The 12,171-nt window shown below is 38.4% G+C and overlaps 1 protein-coding gene across 2 annotated transcripts in view; it reads right to left on the bottom strand.

Moving 5' to 3' along the window:
* The window catches only part of FAM185A (family with sequence similarity 185 member A), a 46,988-nt gene that overhangs the window by 20,826 nt on the left and 13,991 nt on the right, over positions 1 to 12,171 (bottom strand). For both annotated transcript variants that reach the window (XM_075144696.1, XM_075144687.1), the window contains exons 4-5: positions 5,583 to 5,721; positions 103 to 144 (exon numbers count right to left, since the gene is read on the bottom strand). In XM_075144696.1, coding sequence (XP_075000797.1) covers positions 103 to 144; positions 5,583 to 5,721 — 181 coding nt within the window. The remainder of the gene's footprint in view (positions 1 to 102; positions 145 to 5,582; positions 5,722 to 12,171) is intronic.

The following is a 12,171-nucleotide window of genomic DNA, read 5'->3' as shown; positions in this document are numbered from 1 at the left end:
GAGGAATCACCTCCTTTTTACTTTCCCTGTGAATATCTAGCTTTTAGAAAGGAGAAGGCAAGAGTGAGAAGAGAGATATCTCAGAGAGAAGGTAGAACCTACCTACTGTGATACTCCCTGTTTTGGTCTGAAGGCTGGTGTTACCTATTAAGAAAAGAAAAGGGGAAAAAAATGTTAGAAGTAATGTATCCAACACAAGGGCATTATAGTTGTAGTAGTCTATCTGATTTGCATATAAAAGCAAAATAGCATAAACCAGTTATATTGCTTGAATATTATTGCTTTACAAACCAAAAATCTCAACACATGTGGGTAACAATGAAGTGATTCCAGGTAAGAAAAACGCTGAGTAAAGCTTAAAGACACAGACTGTATGTGAGGGAGAGAAAAGCAGAGAGGCATTGCGAGACTAAAGCACAATATTTTCTTACTTTATTTTGGGCCAATTTTTTTTTTTTAATTGCTCTGATGCCTGCAACAGCACTATGGATGACTTAAGTAGTTTAATAGGATGACTAACAGAAACAGTTTCTATTTCCCTCTTTTATATACATTTTTTTGCTTTATCCTCAAAGGCTACTTCCTGGACTCACTGAACATTACCTACTCCCTCCAAACTTATTCTTATGTGCATGACGACCCCTTGTTAATGCTTTTCATTGACTTCAGTAAGATTTGAGCGCATTGGACAAACTGGAGAACATCAAACAAAAGACTGTGTAAGGCATAAAATATAGAATGGTCTCCTACTGAACTTGCATTACTTTAAAAGGCACTGGTGTTTTAGCCTTAAAATCTCAAAATACATACTCTTCCTCTTTACCTATGGCATCAAGAGAATCTGGAAGAAGGACAGACGTACCTCATAAGAGAAAAGCCATCTATATTACCAACAGTCTAATATGGTAGAAGCTTCCATAGTTCCACATATGTTACACATGTATAATTGCCTCACACAAAATACTTTAAATTAAAAAACTAAACCACAACATGTAATTTGCCACACTCTCATCCTCCCAGGAGGATAACATTGAAAAATAAGGTTGATCACAGTAATTGAGTCCAATTTAGTAATACACAGTATTCACAACAATTTTTAGATCTTTCGGAAGAGGCCTTTAAAAATTGCAATTGGATCAAGCTCTGCTCTTATCTTCTGTAATTACACAGTAGTAAACAACCATTAGGGTAGAATGCATTCCACTGTATATGACCTGTAGTGTTTTTCTTAGTGGTCCGTGGGCTGAAAGCTAGAAAAGCAGCCTATCATCAAGAGTCTTAAATTCATCATTTCAAGCACATACTCTACAAAATACTTAGGGGTTCTGAAAATCAGAGTTGAAACAAAACTGAATTTCAATGAACTTGAAAGACACTTGGCTTTACTGCTTGCTGGTTTTAAAAGGCACACTATAATCATCCCACCCTTTTCCCCATTTTATCATGACTACTTATTTTTGTACAACCTACAAAAAAACTTAGGGCTTTGTCAGCTAGCAACTCCCATGGAGCTGAAGCTAGATTATACTCTGCCTGAATACAGCCCTTGGGACTTGCAGATTTGCTGGTCTATTCTTTGTCTTTCTGGTTTTTTTTTTTTGTTTTCTATTTTGATAAGCAGGTTCTTGAAAAATACTAAACATGTAGAAATCAAACTCCTATTAACCACAAACTTATATGGCGGATAAGACTAATGTCGCATAATGTAAACATATTAGTGTGATAGGCTTACTTCAAACATTTAGCTAGAACAAAAGTTGCTTTTAAAGCAGATAGGAATGTCCTATTGTGTTGTGACCTGCACTGTCTACAGACAGTGCACAGAAGTGTACTTTTGGTCATGTAATTGTTCCATGAAGGCCAATGGTTAACTTATAATTTTTAAGCTAGCCAAGTATTTTTTGGTCAAGGGCAAAGAAAGAAAGACCTGACTAGAGGTAATTACTAGTTTTGATTATTACATCCAACTGACTTCAGCATTGTAGTGCAATACGATAAAGTCCAAAATACAATAGTTTTAACAGAATATTGATGACAGTGGCTTAGTGTTTCTCTTTTTTAATTGCTTCTGAAGAAATAGTTATCTTTTCTATCACATACAAGCTTTGCTTCTCCATAAACACTATAAAACTCCAAGCTACAGTATTCCAAGTCAGGATCAGTGTAGGACCAGGGGCAAAAGATGGCTTTTGGGATATAAATAAAGGCATCATTTTACATTGTATTATTTGTTTTGAAGGCTCTCAAGGTAGCAGGGTTTTTCTGATGCACAGAAAAGCAAATAATAAACTACCATGCAGCTTGTTACCTCTTTGACTTTGCATTTTAAATTTGCATCAGACTAAAATACAGTCTTGCCTAAAAAGGAACGAAAATAAAATTAATTTCTACAATCCCACTTTAAATACAGTGAAATCCAGAACACAGCTGAAACTCATGGAACATATATCAGATTCTTTTCAGAGGGGATTATAGAATGCCAAGCTCAAACATGATAGCATACTAACTTCAAAACATTGCAGATTTTCTACTTTGTCTTATTCAGGTCACTGACAGGATAAGGCAGCTATATGTTCACCTTTTCCTATATATTAATCAGTATGTAAATATATAAAGCATTTCAATAACCATGTTTTCCAGTGTGACTTTCTCACATAATGAAATAGTTACTAGACTATGACTGAAGAAAAGGTCAAAAGCAAACAAAGTCCTGCACATGAGACAAATCAACCCTGTAGAGCAGTAAAAGTTGAGTGCTGACTGTTTGCAAAGAAACTTTTCAGGTAAGGACCTAGGCATCTTGATGGACACCAACTTCAGTATGAGTCAGTAAAGAAGGTCAACTGCATATTGAGCTGTATGATTAAGAGTATAGCCAGCAGGTAAAGCTCTCTTGTGAGGCTTCATTTGGAATACTGTGTCCAATTCTAGGCTTCCCAGTCAAGAAGAACACTGATGTACTGAAGTTAGGCCAGAGAAAGGTATTGAGAAGAGAGGGGCCCAGAGCACACTACATATGCTCAGAGAGCTGGGTTTGTTTCGCTTTAAAAGAAGAAGGCTGAGGAGGAATCTTGTGGTCTTCAACTACCTAATGGGAGGGTATAGAGAAAAGACAGACTCTTCTTATGGTGATGCAGCAAGAAGAAGGGATAATGGTTACAAGTTGTCATAATGGAAATTACGATTAAAAAAAAAATAATTTATTTTTCCCCACCAGAAGGATAATTCAGGACTAGAACAAGTCACCCAGAAAAGTCATGCAATCTCTGTCCTTGAGAATATTCAAAGCTCAACCAGACAAGGCCATGAGCAAGTTTGCTCTAATTGAGCCCACTTTAAGCATTTGTTTGGAGTAGATGTCAAATTTCTTCCCAGTTTAAACTATTTTGTGGATAAAATAAATTAATAAGTAATGCAACTCAACTCAAGACTTTGGCATAGTTGCAAAGAGGGGTTTCCTTTCTCTTCTATGTGCTCCTCTGTGGAGAAGTTTCACTATTCGTTATCGCCCCTTGGATAAAGCAGCACATTTCTCAAGTCTCAGAGCTGTTGCCCTTTTGTTTTTCAAGTGTCAACTCGAAAGCTCAATGGCACCTGACATCTCTAATGCCCATTACAGAAACTGATGAAAATGACTCAAAACCAATTTCTTCAAAATAATGCATTATTCATCTCCCATAAAAGTATGAAGCGAAAGAGCAATTAAGAAAGCTTGGGCACTGACAGCATTGGAATTCTACAGCCTGAGATTCAACTACAAAATGGGTCTCGGGCAGGTTTGTAAAGTTTGTGTTGCTCTGACTTCAAAGTTCTCAGTGCAAAAGCAACGAAGTTTAGCTCAGTTTTGTGCACAGATGTGCTGATTTTATGCCAACTATAATATCAGCATCATGTCAGCTATAGGGAAATAGTGGGCTTAACTGCCCAAGAAACAATCTGTCCAAGTGTTTACAAACAAAACTACTACTAAAATTGAGCTACCTCATGAGCAAAGACTAGAAGTGAAAGTGACCAATCTTTTTCTAAAATAAATTTATAATAGGAGTTTATCTTCTCCACTAATATATGTGTTTGTGCGTCTGTGTGTATATATATGCGCAATATAATAATTTAAAAGACTTTAAAAGTATTTATTCTTACTATTAAAATGTGATTGAGGAGCATGATGTTTTACAAAAAATATTTTTCTGAAAAAATAGACTAGAAATACCAAGCAAATGTTAATGTGCAATTGTTTTTAAAAGAAACAGCTAAAATAACGTTAGGTGTTCCAAACCCATTTAGTAGAGAGCTCATGAAAATAATCCTGCAGTAACGTAAGAAATGTCTGTATAATTTGGATACAATTCTATTTGTTTTCACATTGTTCTTCAGCTAAATGACAATGAGGCATTACTAAGGAAGTAAGTCACTAACTACAGCAGTTATCATTTCATTTTTGTACCAAGAAAACACAAATAAACTTTTGGATACGCACAGAGGCATGAACATGCTCACAAACTGATCATTCCACAGTATCATTATATCAGTTTGAAGTTAGAAAAAACCAAAACAAAGCAAAACAGCTTATCAGACAGAAGTACCAGTAACAATATAGTCTACATGTTAGAAAAATGCAGTAACAAGAAGAAGGAAAAGAAAAAAAAAAAAAAAAAAAAATCTTATTTCTGCCTATGCATGCTGAAGTGAACTTTACCTAACAGGTTTAGAAACCATTCTTGTATTTACTATAAATGGACAAAGGTGTTGCTCCTTTAAGGAAGAAACGAGTCATTTCTCAAGCAAGATGACAATACAAAATTGCTAAGAAATTGCAGCAAATTGCTTATAAGGCATATAGCTGGAAATCTGGAACTCTAACTGACCTGAGTAATTTTCACTTTTGTACATCCTCCAGTTTGTTTTACTTAATGTTAAATCACCACAAACGCATTACAGCACAATCAGAATTCAGTGGGAATTTTGTTAAATTAGAAAATTACACCAGATTCCAACCTTGATTACTGTTTATATAAAGACACTCAAGTTAATTAGTTTTAGTTGCAGGTGAAGGACATTAAAGGGTGCACGGATTAGAGACCTTTCCCCCCCCAGTCAAGGAACAGAAACTGTCACCACTCTGTTAGTATAGGGTGCCAGCACACGGACTATTTCTGCTAAAAACTTCTAAATACGACCGAGTTCTAGCATAGTTTTTAGTAGATGCTGTAAGAGTTACTTCTCCCATGAAGAAAATAAAGGATGGAGAGAGGGGAAGAGAAGCCTCTTTACTACTTTCAGTATAATTTTCATGGCTGAATTTTAAAATATTTGACATCCTTAGTATGTGTGATGTTTCTTTGCTACAATATACACTTTGCTATTTCACAAGTGTGCTTATAAAATTGTTTTTTAAAAAAATACAGTATGCTATATGGTAAGTTAATTCTTATCAATTCAGTCTCTAACAAATACAGAACTGTGTTCTTCCTATACTGTGTGCAGTTGATTTAGTGATAGTCTATAGCATTAGTCCATTTGTTACTGTGAACATTATGAATACCTTCAAAGCAGCTAAATTTGTGACTGTATTTCCTTCTTACCATGAATACTTCCCAGCAGAATATCACCAGCTATTGAAGACAGAGATGATGATTCTGCATAGAGATACTTAGTTTTCAGCAGCCCATCTTCAGTAGATATGTTGATAGATGTCCCCTGCAGCTTTTCTATATTCACACTCTAAGAGAAATAAACTTAAATAAACATAACGGAAAACTTGTCACCACAGTTTGAAAAGGCAGAGGGAAGTAACACTATTAAGAGGCAAAAAAACAGAAAGCAGTTGTTGGTGCAGAACAAACAGAATGAAGTTCTTAGTTAAAACAAAACAAAAAACCTTTTCATCCAAGAGCTCTGACCAACAAGTTAATGATTCTTTACAACATTCTTATGAATTATTACATTCATCATATAGGTGAAGAACCTAAATAGTCACAAATGGATGAAAGAAAAACTTGATTTATTTTTAAAAACCGAAACACTTCATTTTGAAAAGTAAAAATAAAGGATTAGCTTTAATAATGAAAACTTAACATTCATACAGCATTATGACACTTAAGCATTGCTAATTAGTTTTCTGCCACCACATACTGAAACATCCACTGTCTTTGGTTACATACAGCTCTTTATGCAGGTTTTTAACTGGCTCACTTTGTAGACATAGCTTTGGTGAAGGTTTGCAAAAAATGTACCGCTGCTCTTTTTCTCAGTATAATTGTCCATATTACCTTGGTTACTCAGACCTCTATTCTTGGACTTAAGCCTGAAGCTATACAAAGCCTTGAAAAATGAGGGATAAGATCTCCATCCCCACTTCTTTTCAACAGAAATGGAGAGAAAGGTAAAGATTTGAAAAGTTGCACTATGGATAGATTCGGGGAGTAAAAGGTGATAGATGAGATTATCTATGTACAAGTAACCAGTGGTGTGACATAACCTACACCTATCTGAACAAAACAGAACAAATCATATGCTTGTGCAACTACCATATAAATGTAATTCTATTCTTCCCCAGTTAAACTCGATTTATGATGGAATCATGCAATAGTTCATACTTAACGCCCACTCAAGTTGTTTTTATTTTGCTTACGCGGACTTTAAGTGAATTGCACATAATCCTTATTCATTACATGAAACCATATATGGCCTTCTAGATCAAACTGTGCCTTATGTCAAATTATCTTTAAATCCACTTTGTCATTTTAGCATTGTCATCTTGTGGAAAAAAGTTAACACACAAAAAAAAGTCTGCTGACCCTTCCGGTGTTATATTATATAAAGAATAAACTATGGAGGAAGTAAGAGGTATTCTGACAAACAGCAACTAGAGTTGCGCAAACTCCATGGTGTATTGTGTCCCAAGAAGTGAGCTAAAGAGGCTGTTTTAGTATGGACTATACAACTGCCAAATTATACTGTGACCTTACCAATCCATGCATACTGAGCTTTACGCTGTCTTTACACCTTAAGTCATAAGATTACAGAATGGATTCTTGTTTTAAGACTTTTGACATGATGCTACAATACAAAATAGGTCTCCAAGAATGTAACAAGATACATTAACCTTTAAGAACATCTGGTGATCAAAGTGCCATGCTAGAATTAGACATATGTGACAGTCAATATCTACAATCTCTGCAGGTGATTCTGTAGCATAATGCTAAGCAGCATCTAAGCATCAACAGTAAACAAACCCAATGATATTAAGGCATAATTTGTCACTACTGAAAGTGACAGCAATTCAGCTTTTCAATCTTTCAATGCTTCTAACAAAACTCTAACAAGCAGAGACTTTAACAAACATAAATTTACATTGCATCTGTTCTAGGAATGTTTCTCACAGAGTACTTGTCCTGGTTTCGGCTGGGATAGAGTTAAATTTCTTCCTAGTGCTGTGTTTTGGATTTAGTATGAGAAGAATGTTGATAACACACTGATGTTTTCAGTTGTTGCTAAGTGCCCTCCTAGTCAAGGACATTCAGCTTACATGTGCTACCAAGCGCTGGGAGGGAGCACAGACGGGACAGCTGGCCCAGCTGGCCAATGGGGTATTCCATACCATGTGACGTCATGCTCAGTATATGAATGGGAGGCGTGTTTCAGGAAGTAGTGATTGCCACTTGGTTATCGGTCAGCGGGTGGTGAGCAATTACATTGTGCATCACTCATTTTGTATATTCTATCATTATCATTATTATTATTATTTTCCCTTCCTTTTCTGTTCCATTAAACTGTCTTTATCTCAACTCACAAGTTTTTCCTCACTCTTACCCTTCCGATTCTCTCCCTGTCCCACTGGAGTGGGGAGAGTGAGCAAGAAGCTGCGTGGTTTTTGGCTGCCTGCCAGGTTAAATCACAACAGTACTCCACTACTTCCTCACCCAAGATGGCAAAGTGTAAACCTGCTGTGGCACATGGCCAAAGCAACAAGTAAAAGAAAAGCCACTGTCATTTTAGGTTCTATGATCTAAACCTGTTCTGAAGGGAATTAAATGACTTGCAAAGAACATTTCCAATTTTAGCAAGGCCATCATTGCTATCAGCACAATGAAAATAGGGCGAGGCACACTTTGGGGGGGGGGGGAGGGGGGATAAAATAAAAATATCTGCATAGTTTGGGTGCAAACTGGCTGCCTTGTGGCATTCCTGAACAGGAAAAGGAAAGCCCAAAAAGCTACATCTGTCACTATGGTATGCAAGTTTTGACTCTATTTAGATATTTATCTTATTTAAATATTATGAAGTGCTTTATTATAAACAAGCTCACATACCAACTCGTCTTATTTACCAGCCTCAACTACCTTTCTTAAAAATGCACAGCAATAAAAAGAGTTGTCTCAGCACATGATAAAAAGTGTACGAGTCAGCTAGTTACTATAAAAAAATAAAACAAGAACTACCAATACAATGAACATTTCTTTCAGAATAACCCAGATCTGGAGCGGGGGGTGAAGTCAGACTGCTTAAGTATAAGACTGAAAAAGTATTCTAGGTAGGGAAAGCATAAAAAAAAGGATTGCTTTGTACTGAGACTAAATATGTTTTCAATCCCAAATTCTTTAACTTTTATGAATTTTTGGCAGAACATAGATGTTTTGCTCTGCTAAATAAGTGTTATAGAAAAGTCCCCGTGGCACAGATATTAGCTAATGACTCCCCAGTCAAACAAATTTGATTATTTTTGTCCATTGAACCACCAGGTTTTCTGGAAAAATTCTTTCCCTTGAGAGCAGAGCCTTGGGAGTTGCAGTTACTGAGACTGACCACATGCTCAAGTTCCATCAGCTTCTTACCCTTTAAAGAAAAAGTATCAGTCCATCTTCATAAATCAGACTGAGAATGTTTTTGCACCTGAACACATTTTCAAGATGAAAACTAACATCTTGCTATGTTTAAATATGACAAACAATTCCTTCCCCACATATTCCTCTTCTTGGCCTTCCTTTTTGTGCTATCCTTGCTCAAATATTTTACTAGCGTCTTCTCCATTTTCCCCCCTTAAAAATATTCTCTATTTCTCAAGTGCTTAGTGTCTTTTACCACAATCTTTCCCTCCCCACCTCCAAGTGGGGGCTGGAAATGCTGACAAAGCCATAATTACATAATGATGACTACAACTGATGGAAGAAACATCTCATACAAACACACACAGGAGACATAAGGCTGACTGATTATTAACAGAAGTGGCCAATTGAGAAAAGAAATCTCACACTGTCCTTCTTAACTACACAGCAAAGTTTGTAAATGAGAAGAAGTTCAATAACATAAGCCAATATATTGTTTCATAGCTGTAAATTCCTGTTAAAATGACTCACTTCACTCAAGTTACTACAGTTTTACAACTGTAAGAGTGACTTCTAGCAATATTACGGACTATATAAAAAAGCACTTTAACTTAATCTGCATGAAGTTTGTTTTATTGTTTCAGAAGGACAGTATATCTGAAGAAAGATTTTTAAACAGCATTTAAAGACTCAAAGCAAAACAATTATAGTTCTCATTTTCATGAACTATATTTTCATGTAGATATAGATCTAATTATTCTTCTACCATCCACTTGTTTTTATCAACACCAGCAAGATGCTATTTGAAATGAACTCCATGGACTGCACTGGTGTACAAACTAGTTCGGGACAAATGACTAAGCAGCACAACTCTAATTTAAAGACCACCACCATGCTAGTATGTTGTGAACAGCATGAATCCACAGCAGTCAAAGCACTTCATAGATTGCACTTAGTCTTTTTCACTGGTAGAAAACAAGGATTCCAGCTTTCAGATCTTTCCAACAGAAGCCCTCTGCAGGAATCACAGAATCATAGAATCATAGAATCATACAGGTTGGAAAAGACCTCTAAGATCATCGTGTCCAACCGTCAACCCAACACCACCATGCCCACTACACCATGTCCCTAAGGGCCTCATCTACACGTCTTTTAAATACGTCCAGGGATGGTGACTCCACCACTTCCCTGGGCAGCCTGTTCCAAGGCCTAACCACTCTTTCAGTAAAGAAATTTTTCCTAATGTCCAATCTAAACCTCCCTTGGCGCAACTTGAAGCCATTTCCTCTTGTCCTATCGCTAGTTACTTGGGAGAAGAGACCAACACCCACCTCGCTACAACCTCCTTTCAGGTAGTTGTAGAGCGCGATGAGGTCTCCCCTCAGCCTCCTCTTCTCCAGGCTAAACAACCCCAGTTCCCTCAGCCACTCCTCATAAGACTTGTGCTCCAGGCCCTTCACCAGCTTCGTTGCCCTCCTCTGGACGCGCTCCAGCACCTCCATGTCTTTCTTGTAGTGAGGGGCCCAAAACTGAACACAGTATTCGAGGTGCGGCCTCACCAGTGCCGAGTACAGGGGCACGATCACCTCCCTATTCCTGCTGGCCACACTATTTCTGATACAGGCCAGGATGCCGTTGGCCTTCTTGGCCGCCTGAGCACACTGCCGGCTCATGTTCAGCCGGCTGTCAACCAGTACCCCCAGGTCCTTTTCCTCTGGGCAGCTTTCCAGCCACTCTTCCCCAAGCCTGTAGCGTTGCCTGGGGTTGTTGTGGCCGAAGTGCAGGACCCGGCACTTGGCCTTGTTGAACCTCATACAGTTGGCCTCAGCCCATCGATCCAGCCTGTCCAGGTCCCTCTGCAGAGCCTTCCTACCCTCCAGCAGATCAACACTCCCGCCCAACTTGGTGTCGTCTGCAAACTTACTGAGGGAGCACTCGATCCCCTCGTCCAGATCATTGATAAAGATATTGAACAGGACCGGCCCCAGTACTGAGCCCTGGGGAACACCGCTCCAGGAAGATGGATGACACATCAAGAAAGCTGTAAGCTACCTCTGCCCTGTTCCACTCCCTGTGGCTGCTAGTGGCTTAGGATGGATCCTAACTCCACTAACTAGTAATAGTCCCAAGGGAACTGCCAATCAATTAGCACTGATCAGTCCCACTGGGGCATCAACAGAGCATGTCACAGTCAGACCTTACCCACTCTGCTTTATGCTGGGAGGTCTTGCTGGGATGAAATAATGTTCATGAAGAAATATCAATCATAGAGTCACAGAATAATTTAGGTTGGAAAAGACCTTTAAGATCATCAAGTGCAACCACAAACCCAACACTGCCAAGTCCACCACTAAACCATGTCCCTAAGTGCCTCATCTACACGTCTTTTAGATACCTCCAGGGATGGTTACTCCACCACTTCCCTGGGCAGCCTGTTCCAATGCTTGACAACCCTTTTGGTGAAGAAATCTTTCCTAATATCCAGTCTACACCTCCCCTGGCGCAACTTGAGGCCGTTTCCTCTTGTCCTATCGCTTGTTACTTGGGAAAAGAGACCAACACCCACCTCTCTACAGCCTCCTGTCAGGTAGCTGTAGAGAGCGATAAGGTCTCCCTTGAGCCTCCTTTTCTCCAGAATAAACAACCCCCAACAATAGTACAGCTACAGCAGCCTCTGGGCTCTTTTGTACATAAAAGGCATGCTAGCATCCACTACAAAGAAATGCAGATAATTTAATGTTGACAGTTTTTGGAAAATCCAATGGCAAGTTGCTTAGTTTACAGCAGGACATTAAGAACAGCTCACAGCTGTCTCTGTGTAAGTGAACATATGATCTCAGAACCCAATCTACAAGGTGTAGAACAGTGCCAAATGGCACTTCACAGAGGCGATTTTGGACTCCTAGAACTTAATAATTTGATCTCAATTCTATCCTTGACTAGGGAGAGCTACCTGCACTCCGATTCTTCCCAGTGCTGCTGGTTTTAAGGGTATCTAATGATTCTGTCAGAGTACTGCATGCATCCAAGCTACTTCCAGACTTGGCTTGGCTCCACATGTTCATATAGCAATGCATCCTAATGCAGCCAGTTGCATGGACATTATGATGCCTAAACATTCAAGTTGAGCCTAAAAACCAGACTGGGTGTGAGAACTGCAGTATTATGTAAGGAAGCCTAGCTCTACATTGTTTTAAATAATGGAGAATTGACTGCTTATAGCAAGAAACAAAACCAGATTACAGTAGTGTGAGGTTTGTCTCATACTGCCATCTGCTGAAAAAAGCAAGCTACTTCTCTATGAAACTATCTTCCTGTTCATGATTCTTCTCACTGCATGTCATAA

The sequence above is a fragment of the Calonectris borealis genome, chromosome 1 (genome assembly GCF_964195595.1).
Source record: "Calonectris borealis chromosome 1, bCalBor7.hap1.2, whole genome shotgun sequence".
NCBI classification, from domain to species: Eukaryota; Metazoa; Chordata; class Aves; order Procellariiformes; family Procellariidae; genus Calonectris; species Calonectris borealis.
The sequence above is the reverse complement of the archived record's forward strand: the minus strand, read 5'-3'. Positions and strand labels throughout refer to the sequence as shown.